The 13,451-nt window shown below is 38.5% G+C and overlaps 1 protein-coding gene across 5 annotated transcripts in view; it reads right to left on the bottom strand.

Moving 5' to 3' along the window:
• Nucleotides 1-5,421: 5,421 nt before the first annotated feature.
• The window catches only part of LYRM7 (LYR motif containing 7), a 41,792-nt gene continuing 33,762 nt past the window's right edge, over nucleotides 5,422-13,451 (bottom strand). For 2 of the 5 annotated variants that reach the window (XM_032156520.2, XM_058440527.1), the window contains exon 5: nucleotides 5,422-11,362. In XM_032156520.2, the coding sequence (XP_032012411.1) occupies nucleotides 11,292-11,362 (71 nt within the window). In that variant the 3' untranslated portion in view covers nucleotides 5,422-11,291. Of the gene's footprint in view, nucleotides 11,363-11,924; nucleotides 12,139-13,451 lie in introns of those variants that run through there. The other 3 variants (XM_058440526.1, XM_058440525.1, XM_058440529.1) reach the window with 2 other exon arrangements.

Here is a 13,451-nt window from a genome sequence, read left to right on the forward strand (position 1 = left end):
AGTGCAGTGGCGCGATCTCGGCTCACTGCAAGCTCCGCCTCCCGTGTTCACGCCATTCTCCTGCCTCAGCCTCTCCGAGTAGCTGGGACTACAGGCGCTCGCCACCACGCCCGGCTAATTTTTTGTATTTTTTAGTAGAGACGGGGTTTCACTGTGGTCTCGATCTCCTGACCTCGTGATCCGCCCGCCTCGGCCTCCCAAAGTGCTAGTAAGCATTTAGTGTAAAGTGAAAAGTTAATGGAAGTGGTTAAAAGCAAGGTGGAACTAAATTTAAGTAGATTGACAAATATGTTAAAATAAATTGCCTCCAGCACATCTGTATCAGTCTGTTTGTGTTGCCATAAGGGAATACCTGAGGCTGGGTAATTCATAAAGAAAAGAGGTTTAATTGGCTCACCACTCTGCAGGCTGTACAAGCATGACACCAGCATCTGCTCCACTTCTGATGAGGCCTCATGAAAGAAGATGAAGAGGGAGCCGGCTTATCACAGGGCAAGAGCAGGAGCAACAGAGATGGCGAGACGTGCCAAGCTGTTTTAAACAATGAGGTCTCTCATGAACTACCAGAGCGAGAACACACTCATCACCAAGGTGATGGTGCTAAGCCATGCATGAGGGATCCATGCCTGTGATCCAAACACCTTCTACCAGTCCCCACCTCCAACAATGGGATTACATTTCAACATGAGATTTGAGGGTAGCAAATATCCAAACTATATCATCCTCCCCAAATTTCCTTATGCTCATTTTTAATTCCTCTCGCCCACCTGTCCCCCTGCCCCCATCTCTTGGAAACCACTGTTCTGCTTTCTGTCACTATTGAGACTGGTAGGCGGGTTGGTTCCATTTTAATGTGGTCTGGAGGAAAAGAACAAAAGCCCCTTAAGTGCTAGCTTACCTCTCAGCCAATTAGTAACAAAATGCCTAAGAAACTATTAAAAGCAACTTCCTCCCTCAGGGAGCTAGGGACTTCCCCAGGGCTCTGCATGTGCAGTTAGACTTCATCTCCAGTCTACAGTTACCCCTTCTTCATTTCAGTGCTCACAATCACACCCAGAGCATGAAGATTTAAAATGCTAATGCTACATAGGATGTATGAAGAAGCATGTAGAGCCACTGTGCAAGTGCTAGAAAAAACCCTCCCATACATGCCCTGACCCAACCCTTCCCTATAGAGACACTCATTAAAACTAATCCACACGCTACCCTCAGGAGGTAGCCCATTCCTTTTGCTTTCATGGTGCTGGCTCCTTGTGCACAAGCTGAATAAAGTTTCCTTTGCTGCTATGTTTGGCGTTCTCTCTTGATTTCTTTTTTTTTTTTTTTTTTGAGACAGAGTCTCGCTCTGTAGCCCAGGCTGGAGTGCAGTGGCACAATCTCGGCTCACTGCAAGCTCCGCCTCCCGGGTTCACGCCATTCTCCTGCCTCAGCCTCTCCGAGTAGCTGGGACTACAGGCGCCCGCCACCACGCCCGGCTATTTTTTTTTTTTTTGTATTTTTAGTAGAGACGGGGTTTCACCGTGGTCTCGATCTCCTGACCTTGTGATCCGCCCGCCTCGGCCTCCCAAAGTGCTGGGATTACAAGCATGAGCCACCGCACCCAGCCCTCTCTTGATTTCTATACTGGGGGACTGCAAGAATCCAGGGCACCTGCCAGTAACACTATGAATTAGTTTGTAGTTTCTAAAATTTCATATAAATGGGAGTCATACAATATACACCTTTTTCTTTGGTCTGGTTTCTTTCACTCAGGATAAGTATCTTGAGATTCATCCATGACATTGCATGTAGCTATTGCCGTTTCTTTTTATTCCTCAGAAGTATTCCATGGTTTGGATTTGTATGGATATATCACAATTTATCCCTTCATCTGTTGATGGTATTTGGATTGTTTCCAGTTTCTGGCCATTTCAAATAAAGCTACTATAAATCTTTGTAAATAAAATCATTTCATTTTTCTTAGGTAAATACTAGGAGTAGAAAATTTGGATTATATGTGAGGTATGTGTTTAACTTTTTAAGAAACTGAACAGCCAGGCACGGTGACTTACGCCTGTAATCCCAGCACTTTAGGAGGCCAAGGCGGGCAGATCACGAGGTCAGAAGTTCGAGATCAGCCTGGCCAACATGGTGAAACTCTGTCTCTACTAAAAATACAAAAAATAAAAATAAAAATAAAAATAAAAATTGGCCTGGCGTGGTGGCATGCGCCTGTAATCCCAGCTACTCAGGAGGCTGAGGCAGGAGAATTGCTTAATCCCGGGAGGTGGAGGTTGCAGTGAGCTGAGATTGTGCCACTGCTCTCCAGCCGGGGTGACAAAGCAAGACTCTGTCTCAGAAGAAAAAAAAAAAGGGAAGAAGGTGAACAGTTTTCCAAAGTTGTTCTGCTATTTTACATTCCCATCACCAATTTATGAAACTTCCAGGCCAGGCGTGGTGGCTCATGCCTGTAATCTGAGCACTTTGGGAGGCCGAGGTAGATGGATCACTTGAGGTCAGGAGTTTGAGATGAGTCTGGACAATATGGTGAAACCCATCTCTACTAAAAATACAAAAATTAGCCAGGTGTGGTGACACATGCCTGTAATCCCAGCTACTAAGGAGGCTGAGGCATAAGACTTGCCGACATTTGGTATGGTCAGCCATTCTAATATTGGCCATTCTAATAGGTATATAGTAGTATTTCATTGTAATTTTTAATTTCCAATGACGAATGATGTTGAACAACTTTTCATATGCTTATTTTCCACTTAAGTATCTTTTTGGAGGAAGTGTCTGCTCAAATATTTATCTATTTTTAAAATTGGGTTGTTTTCTTATTATTGAAAGTTCTTTATATATTGCGGGTAGAAGTTATCAGATACACAATTTATAAATATTTTCTCCAAGTCTGTGGCTTGTGTTTTCATTCTCTTAACAGTTACTTTTAAAGAGCAAAAGATTTTTATGAAGTTCAGCTATTTTTTTAAAAATATATTATGCTTTTAGCGTTGTATCTAAAAAATATTTTCCTAAAAAAGGTCACAAAGATTTTTCTCTTGTTTACTTCAAGTAGTTTTGCAGTTTTAGGTGTGAAAGGAAAATATTTTGGGCCCCCAAAATCACTAAGCTAAAGGGAAAATTCAAGCTGGGAACTGCTTAGGGCAAACCTGCCTCCCATCCTATTCAAAGTCATCCCTCTGCTAACTGAGATAAATGTTTATCTGATTGCCTCTTTTGGAAAGGCTAATCAGAAACTCAAAAGAATGCTGCCTTTGTCTCTCAGGAATTGATGTCTCATGTCTCCCTAAAATGTATAAAACCAAGTTTTGTCCTGACTACCTTGGGCACAGAGCCTCAGGACTTCCTGAGGTTGTGTCATGAGCACGCATACTCAACCTTGGCAAAATAAACTTTTTAAATTAACTGAGACCTGTCTCAAATTTTGGGGGTTCACATAGGTTTTACATTTAGTTCTAAATATTGATTTTTATTTAATTTTTGGGTGTGGTATGAGGTATGGATCAAAGTTTTTTGGATATGGAGACCTAATTTTAATCTTTGTTATGACTGATTTAGCTATTTATGGACCTTTATTATTCCTCATACATTTTTGAGTTTTACTAGTTCCTTAAATCTTAGTGGAATTTTAATTGCAATTACAGTCAATGTAGACATCAATTTGGGGGAGAATCAACATGAGCCTTCAGTATTTCTCCAGTTGTTTCACTGAAACTGTCTTGCCAAAGTCATCAGTTACCTCCATGTTGCTAAATCCAACAGGCAAGTTTTAATCTAAATCTTACTTGGCCTCTCAGTAGCATTTGGCAAAGGGTATCATTTCCTCTTCAATGAAACTTGGTTTCCAGGACTCTATACCAGAGATTAGCCAACTTTTTCTGTAAAGGGCCAGATAGCAACTCTAAACTTTGAGGACCTTATAATCTCTTTTGCAATTACTCAACTCTGCCTGTACTGACTACAGTGTGAAAACAGCCATAGACAGTATGTAAACAAAAGGCAGCAAGTCAGATTTGGCCTCTGTGAGCTATAGTTTGCCAACTTTCGCTCTACATTCTCCTCGTTTTAATCCTACCTTTCATTCATCCTTACCTTACCTTTTCTGTCTCTTGTGTTTGTTGCTCCTTGTTCCCTTAATCTGTTAACACCAGAGCACCCCAGGAATTAAGTTTTGACCTTTCTTCTTATCTACAACAGATTTGTTGATATCACCCAATGTCATGATTTTAAGTATTTTATCTATGCTAATAAATCTGAAATTTATATCTCCAGCTCAGATCACGTACTGAACTCCAGATATTATATCCAATGTCCTTTTAACATCTCCACTTCGATATCTAATAAACATCTCAATCAAGACATGTCCAGAACTCCTCTGTCTTCACAAACCTACTCTGTTTTCAACATAGGTATTAGTCAAGGTCTCCAGAGAAAGAGAATCAATACGATATATGTATATTTATACCTATGTATTGACTGAGAGGAAATCCATTAAAGCTATTGGCTCACACAGTTACAGAAGCTAAGAAGTTTAACAATCTTCCATGTGCAAGCTGAAGAACCAGGAAAACTGGTGGTGTAATTTAGCTTGAGTCCAAAGGCCTGAGAACTGGGAGCTGACAGTGTAAGTCCTGGTCTTAGCCTGAAAGCCTGAGAACCAGGAGCAGTGATATCAGCAGATAGATGTCTTAGTTCAAGCAGAGAGAGCAAATTTGCCCTTCTTCATCCGTTTGATTCTAGTCTGGACTTCAAAAAATTGGATAATGCCCACCCACATTGGTGAGAGTGACATTCTTTACTGAGACTACCAAGTGAAATGCTAATCTCTTCTAGAAACACCCTCACAGACACCCCAGAAATAACATTTACCAGCTATATGGGCATCCCTTAGCCCAGTCAAGTTTATCATAAACTAAAAGACAAGCCACATATTGGAAAAAGATAATTAACAAAGGACTAGTATCCAGAATATATAAAGGATTGGTTAGAAAAACCCAGACAACCCAATAGAGAAAAGAGGACAAAAGATATAGACACACATTCATAATGGGAAACCATAATGGCCAATAAACACACGACAAGACGATCTGCCTCCCCAGTAATTAAGAAATGCAAATTAAAACAATATACCATTTTATATCCACTAGTTTGACAATGAGAAAAATCATACATAACAGTGAGGATGTGGGGAAATGGGACCTTTCACACACTGTCGATTGGAATGTAAACTGGCACAACTATTTTAAAGAGCAATTTAGGAATTTCTGGAAAAGCTGAATATGCACATACCCTAGAACTCAACAGTTCTGCTCCTTGGTGTATGTCCAGGTAAACTTTTTCATGGGTGTAAAAATCTATGTGCTGGAGTTTTTTGCAAATTGGTTTGCAACATAAAAAAACTGGAGACAATACTATCACTCATCAACAGAGACATGAATAAACAAACTTGTTTATTCTTACAATGGAATAAAACATAAAAGACCTAAATTCATGCCAAATTATGGCTAAATCGCCACGACCTAATGTATGATGAAAAGTTGCAGAATACATGGAGCATAACACCATTCATTTACATTTTAAAATCACAAAACAACTGTTTTTTGAATACATAAACACTTGGTAAAAGTATAAACACAAGTATGGGAATGATATCCACAAACTATAAAACAGTAATTATTCCTGGAGAGAGAGGAGAAAGAGAAGGGTGGGGTTTAGCTTTATAAGACTTTATGACTTAGACCTTTAAACAAATATGGCAAAATGTAACAACTATCAAACGTGGGAATTAGGTTCATGAGTGTGCTATATTATTTGCTAATATTTAAAATATTTTATAATTAATTTTATATTAAAAATCACTAGTAGCTTATCGTCTTTTAACACTTACATGTTGATACACTCACTGTAAACAATATTTAAACGTGCAGGAGTAAAGAGAATAAAAGTTCTCATTTACTGCTTCCTTCCCTAAATCTATTTTCCTCCCCAATTAACTACTAACATTTATCATATATCGTTTCTACCCATTTGTACATATATATGCAAATATGTACACAAAAATCATTTTCTTATATATGTGAATTTAAGCAACACCTGCTTACGCGTGCGCGCGCGCACACACACACACACACACACACACACACACACAAAATGAATATCCCTTTTCTGAAATGCTTGGGATCAGAAGTGTTTCAGATTTCATTTTTTTTTTTTTTTTGTATTTTGGCTTATTTGCGTTATATACTTACTGGTTGAGCATTCCAAATCTGAAAATCTGAAATCTTCCAGTGGCCATTTCCTATGAGCATCAGTCATGTTGGTGAGTCAGAAAGTTTTGGACTTTGGAGCATTTGAATTTCTGGATTAGGGATACCCAATCTGCATGTGTGTGTGTGTATGTGTGTGTGTGCATGTGTATCCTCATCCTTTTCAACTCTTGGAAAATATTCCAGAGTATAAATAAGCCACCTTTTCTTTCATTGTACCCTAACTTTGGAAACTTAGTCTGTTTTAAATTGTTTAAAATTATAATGTTACAGCAATTCTGTACATATATCTGAGTACACATTTATTAGTATTCTTGTGAGTTTTTGAGAAATAGACTGAATATATTTAAAATTTTGATGATGTCAATTTTCCTTTCAAAAAGGCCCTATGGTCAGGTGTGGTGGCTCGAGTCTCTACTCTCAGCTATTAATGATGTTGGGAGTCTCTACTCTCAGCTATTAATGATGTTGGGAGTTTCTACTCTCAGCTATTAATGATGTTGCTTGAGTCCAGAAGTTCCAGTTCAGCCTAGACAACATGGAGAGAACTTGTCTCTAAAAAAAAAAAACAAAAAAAACAAAAAAAACAAAACCCAAAGAAACAAAAGGCCCTCTAATTTATATTCCTTTAAAAATGATATGACAGTGCCTATTTCCTTACAGTCTTACAACCTTTACAAATATTGGATATGACAGTTTCTTTAACTTGTGACAACTTGATGAACAAACATGTTTCATTTCAATTTACATTTCTCTCATCACTAGAGAGACTTAGTATTTCGTCTTTTGTGAATTTCTTATTTGTATCATTTGCCCATCTTTCCATTCAGTTATGTTTTGCTAATTGATTCACAGGATCAATTAACTATTTCAATCATGACATAGGTGGCAAATAACTCTCTAAACTTTATTTATAGTAGCTTTCACAGAATACAGAAGTTTTATATTTTTATGCGGATATATTTGTCAATTTGTTAGGATTTCGATAAATGTTTTTTCTTTTTTTCAGACGGAGTTTCACTCTTGTTGCCCAGGCTGGAGTGCAATGGTGCGATCTCGGCTCTCTGCAACCTCTGCCTCCCGGGTTCAAGCGATTCTCGTGCCTCAGCCTCCCGAGTAGCTGGGATTACAGGAATGCAGCACCACACCTGGCTAATTTTGTATTTTTAGTAGAGACGGGGTTTCTCCATGTTGGTCAGGCTGGTCTCGAACTCCCAACCTCAGGTGATCCGCCCACCTCGGCCTCCCAAAGTGCTGGGATTACAGGCGTGAGTCACCGCACCTGGCCTCAATAAATTTTTGAAAAACTGTCATCTCCAGAATTTTCAATTGTCCTATCTAGGAACATAGTATATCTCTCCTTTTTAAGTGTTATAGCTTATTTTAAAAGTCTATTTTACAGTTTTGTTTGCAATTATAAATAGGATCTGTTTTCCATTTCTGACTGGTGACAACTGATATGCAGTAAAACTGTTAATTTTGCATGTATCCACTTTGGCTTCAGAACACTCACCTTCAAAACTGGAATCTTCATTTCTTTCTTGACCTATCGCTTTGTGTTTACAGTTAAATTATGTGCTTTGTCAATAGGTATAGAAATTCCACATATTCTTATTCTCACGTGCTTTTTTGGTATTGTACTGATGCTGTGAGATGCATCTACAGGAAAATAAGAACTTAAACACAGTTTGACTAAAATCTTAATTTTAATGTTCTGAATTAGATGTTGTACAAACTACCTGCCATATTCCCCCAGCTTCGAATCTACATATGCTTCTCAAATCTGACTCTCCTGCTATATACCATTTCTAACTTCCACTAAAAGACTGTGTTAGAAAGTCCTGCTGGGCCTCTGAGCCTGGATATTTGCAATTAGAATTCATATACCCCACTTTCACTAGATCTCAATAGTCAAAGCAAAATTATATTTGGGCAACCCCTTGTGTGAATACAGAAAACTTAAAAAAAAAACAAACAAAAAAAACATTTAATTAAAGCTGGTTATGGTGGTATGCACCTGTAGTCCTAGCTACTTGGGAGGCTGAGGCAGGATGATCGCTTGAGGTCAGAAATTCTAGGCTGTAGTGTGCTATGACTGTGCCTATGAATAGCTACTGCACTCCAGCCTGGGCAACATGGTGAGATACCCATGTGTAAAAAAGTTTTCTTTTTTCTTTTTTTGAGATGGAGTCTTGTTCTCTCAGGCTGGAGTGCAGTGGTGCTATCTTAGCTCACCGCAACCTCCGCTTCCCTGGCTCAAGTAATTCTCCTGCCTCAGCCTCCTGACTCGCTGGGATTATAGGTGCGCACCACCACGTCCTGCTAATTTTGCATTTTTAATAGAGATGGGGTTTCTCCATGTTGGTCGGGCTGGTCTTGAACTCCCGACCTTAGGTGATCCACCTGCCTCAGCCTGCCAAAGTGCTGGGATTACAGGTGTGAGCCACCACGCCCAGCCATGAATTACTTTATCTAATTAAACTATTAAATAACCAGTTAAAATCCATTTGAAATATAAATATATGATTATAAGAATAGGCAGGGTGCAGTGGCTTACACCTGTAATCCCAGCACTTTGGGAGGCTGAGGTGGGAGGATCACCTGAGCTCAGGAATTTGAGACCAGCCTGGCCAACATAGTGAGACCCTGTCCTTACTAAAAATTAAAAAAAATACCTAGGTGTGGTGGCACATACCTCTAGTCTCAGCTATTTGGGAGGCTTAGTTGGGAGAATTGCTGAGCCCCAGGGGTCAAGGCTTTAGTGGGCCATAATCGTGCCACTGCACTCCAACCTGGGTGACACAGCAAAACTCAATCTCAAAAAATAAATAAATTAGCATATGCTATATAAGAACAGAGTGCCACATCTTTCAGAATTTTGTGACAGTCAAGCCTGTTGTTGACATGTTTATGTACTTCACAGGAACTTTATTTATTTATTTTTGAGACGGAGTTTCACTCTTGTTGCCCAGGCTGGAGTGCAATGGTGCAATCTCAGCTCACTGAAACCTCCGTCTCCCAGGTTCAAGTGATTCTCCTGCCTCAGTCTCCCAAGTAGCTGGGATTACAGGCATATGCCACCAAGCCTGGCTAATTTTGTATTTTTTTTAGTAGAGATGGGGTTTCGCCATGTTGGTCAGGCTGGTCTAGAACTCTTGACCTCAGGTGATCTGCCTGCCTCGGCCTCCCAAAGTGCTAGGATTACAGGCATGAGCCACTGCACCCAGCCAGAAACTTTCAGGAACTTTATTGTGTAGTCTTATGGCATGAAAGTACAATATCATATCTACCTATCTATATCAATATATATCTTTTTTTTTTGAGACAGAGTCTCATTCTGTCTGCCAGGCTGGAGTGCAGTGGCACAACCTCGGTTCACTGCAACCTCCGCCTCCCAGGTTCAAGCGATTTGCCTGCCTCAGCCTCCCGAGTAGCTGGGACTACAGGTGCCCGCCACCACACCTGGCTAATTTTTGTGTTTTTAGTAGAGACGGGGTTTCACCATATTGGCCAGGCTGGTCTTGAACTCCTGACCTTGTGATCCGCCCACCTCGGCCTCCTAAAGTGCTGGGATTACAGGTGTGAGCCACAGCGCCCGGGCCTATATCAATATATCTTAAAATCTCTAAGCCACTATCTTTAATAACCATGTGAATTATTAATCTCATCTGCTACTAATAATGACTATAAGAAAGAAATCTGGAGTTATTTAAATCAATATGAATGAAAAATGGAACCAAGGAATTCAGGTTAAAGAAAAAATGCTCAGTGATAAAATATTCAATAACACTAAAATATAGAATATATATTAAATTTAAATAACGTCAGCCAACTTTCCTCAAAATATGTCATATAGACACTAAAATAAATAAGTCAGCACATTTATATAGTGATTATATACTGTGATGACATTCAGCATTCTCTTAAAAGGGCAAATTTCAAATTTGAAACAACTTTCATTTTTCTCTAGTTATAATTTCTAGATACATAACAATGCTTTCATTGAGAATCTTGCAAAAATTAAAAACCCTGTATCATCATCAAATGAGAGAATTTATCAGTGGATGGGAGAAAACACTGAGAAAATAGAATGGCAAAGATACACAGATAAAAGAGAAACAAGAAGAATATTAAACAGGATTTTACAGTTCCTAGTGTTAGATGGTAGAATGCCAGGACCTTTTGTGATACTGCCCATCTTGTCAAGGACAGGACATGTGGAAGAAGAGAAGCCATTTAAGTTTGATTAATTAAAACGAAGAGAATGTAGCCACCCATTACATTTCGCAGTAAAGTCTAACTTTGTCTAAATACAGCTAATTCTACTAAGGCCATATTAAATAGTTTGATCAAGGGCCACTATTTCCTCTTTAAACTAGGATTTCTTTATTCCATAGTGACCCTAGGTGACTATAATATTTTATTCATCTATTTTCAGAAAACTGATAAAAAATGTCTTCATAAGAACACAGAGATACTCCCTATCTCTAAAAAGAAACTGTACAATTATATATTAGCTACAGAAATAATCCCAGTGCTTTAGAAAACAAAGGCCACTTTCTGTAGACAGCTGGCATACACTGTGATTTTTTTGACCAATTTAATATATTTCAGGACTAAATACCATTTTAATCTAATAATTTAAATGTAGTAATTGCATTTCACATGGCAGGAAAACTCGCCAATTTGTAAAAGCACCACATTCTCAAATAGCTATGGTAAGACCAAATACTCATCAAGGTCAAAGAGTGAATGTATCTCCCTAAGCATTTATTTTGCTTTATGAAATTTGATTTTCAATGAAAATGAAATGTTTTCTTTTCTAATTTCCTTTAGAAATACTTAATTATGTTCTTTAGTTCTCAGTAATGACCTTTTAACATGAAATTTAAATATGAAGCTATTCTGTAATTCATTCATTTTCAATATGCCAGTTCAGGGAAAATGTCTGCATTTCCAGGACTTTTGCCAGAGTTGTAGATTTTAAAGTTAAAAAGTACAAAGACTTGTTGTATTCTAGAAAACTCATTGCTTCTGAATTGGTGCATCACAATATGGCACATTTTCTACAAGAAGGTCTTTCCTAGGGACCAGTTCTGAAAGAAAAAAAAAAAAGAGAGAATAATTAACATCACTAAAATTAGAATTAAATGCAAGGACACTCATTTCCCCCTAAAATTTAAAATAGTAAAATATCTAGTTTTAAGATAAATCTTTCAGGGATACTTTATTTCAGTTGATATCTAAGGTGGCATCCTTGACTCTAATTAGAATAGCATTCTCATTTCAGATTATATAAAAACATATATGATCCACTTAACCCTTTATCATTAAATATAGCAAATTAAATAACTGAAGAGAATTCAGCTAAAACTTCTACTATTGGCCATTTAATTACCAATTACTGGTAATGAAAACAATTGGAAATTTTGCTTACACTATCTACCATATGAAAAGCAAGACTGGTCTCCTAATTTAAAGATTCTAAATTTTAAATAACAATCGTTCTTAAAAGAGGGTGTTTTGTGTGGTCATATCAACTGGAGAATGCTACTGGAATTTAGTGGGCAGGAGCCAGGGATGCTAAACCTTCTGTAATGTGTGGGACAGTCTGGCATAGTGAAGAACTGTCTTGTCAAAAATGCCAATAGTGCCCACATTGAGAAATATCATAAAACAACAACAAAAACCTGTTGAGTCCTAGGTAAGACATCTTGCTGGAGTCAAGATAAAGCTCTTCAAATACAAATTTTTGGCTGGGCGTGGTGACTCACGGCTGTAATCCCAGAATTTTGGGAGGCTAAGGCGGGATGATCATTTGAGGTCTGGAGATGGAAACTAGGCTGACTAACATGGTGAAACCCCATCTCTACTAAAAATCCAAAAAAAAAAAAAAAAAATCAGCTAGGTGTGGTGGTGCATGCCTGTAATCCCAGCTACTCGGGAGGCTGAGGCACAAGAATCGCTTGAACATGGGAGGCGGAGGTTGCAGTGAGCCGAGATGGTGCCACTGCACTCCAGCCTGGGGGACACAGTGAGAGTCCACCTCAAAAAAAAAAAAAAAAAGTTCCAAATTTTTGAGGAGATACATGATTTCTTCTTCCTTTCTCCAGAAGAGCTGAACCTAGATGAGCTATCAATCAAAAAATGCTTGCACGACCTTCTATAAAATAACCTGCCTATACTTTTTAAAACATCATGGACATGAAAGACGAAGAAAGACGAAGGACTGCTCTAGATTAACGATAACTAAAGAGACATGATGACTACATGCAATGTGTGATCCCCAATAGGATACTGGTCCACAGGGAATTTTTTTTCCTTTTGCCGTAAAATACATTATTAGGACAAATGGAAAGATTTAAATGATAGCATTGCATCAATGTTAATACCCTGGTTTTGGTCATTATATTGCAGTTACATTAGAGAATGTCCTTGTACATTTAGGAAATACACATTGCAGTATCTTAAATAAATATGCTCTAAAGTATTTCTCCAGAACATCTAGACCCAAATGGGCTGTCATAATTCTAAAAATGTTCATTTTGGGGTAAACAGGCATTATGTCTGCAACTTACTCTCAGAAAGTTCAGGAAAAAAAAATAAGGGAAACACACTAAGGCAAATATGGTAAAATGTTAGCATTTGTAGAATCTGGGTAAAGGAAATTCTCATACCCTTCAACTTGTGCACTTTTTTTATAAATCTGAATTATTTAAAAACAAAAAGGTTTTAAAAATATATATATATATATTTACACACACACACACACACACACACACACACACACACACACACACACACTGGCCAGGTGCAGTGGCTCATGCCTGTAATGCTGGCACTTTGGGAAGCTGAGGTGGGAAGATTGCTTGATGCCAGGACTTTGAGACCAGCTTGGGAAACATAGCGAGACTCTGTCTCTACAAAAAATGGTTTAAAAATTAGCTAGGCATGGTGGTGCACACCTGTATTCCTAGCTACTCAAGAGGCTGAGGCAGGAGGATTGCTTGAGCCCAGGAGTTTGAGGTTACAGTGAGCAATAATTATGCTACTGCACTCCAGCCTGGGAAACAGGCTCTCTCTCTCAAAAAAAAAGACAGAAGGCAACACTAAAACAAATTTAACCCAAAAGGCAAACTGAATATTTCACTTAATTAAAAAAGAACTGGTCAGACTAAAAATAGT

Source organism: Hylobates moloch, unplaced genomic scaffold, assembly GCF_009828535.3.
Source record: "Hylobates moloch isolate HMO894 unplaced genomic scaffold, HMol_V3 SCAFFOLD_6, whole genome shotgun sequence".
Taxonomy (NCBI): Eukaryota; Metazoa; Chordata; class Mammalia; order Primates; family Hylobatidae; genus Hylobates; species Hylobates moloch.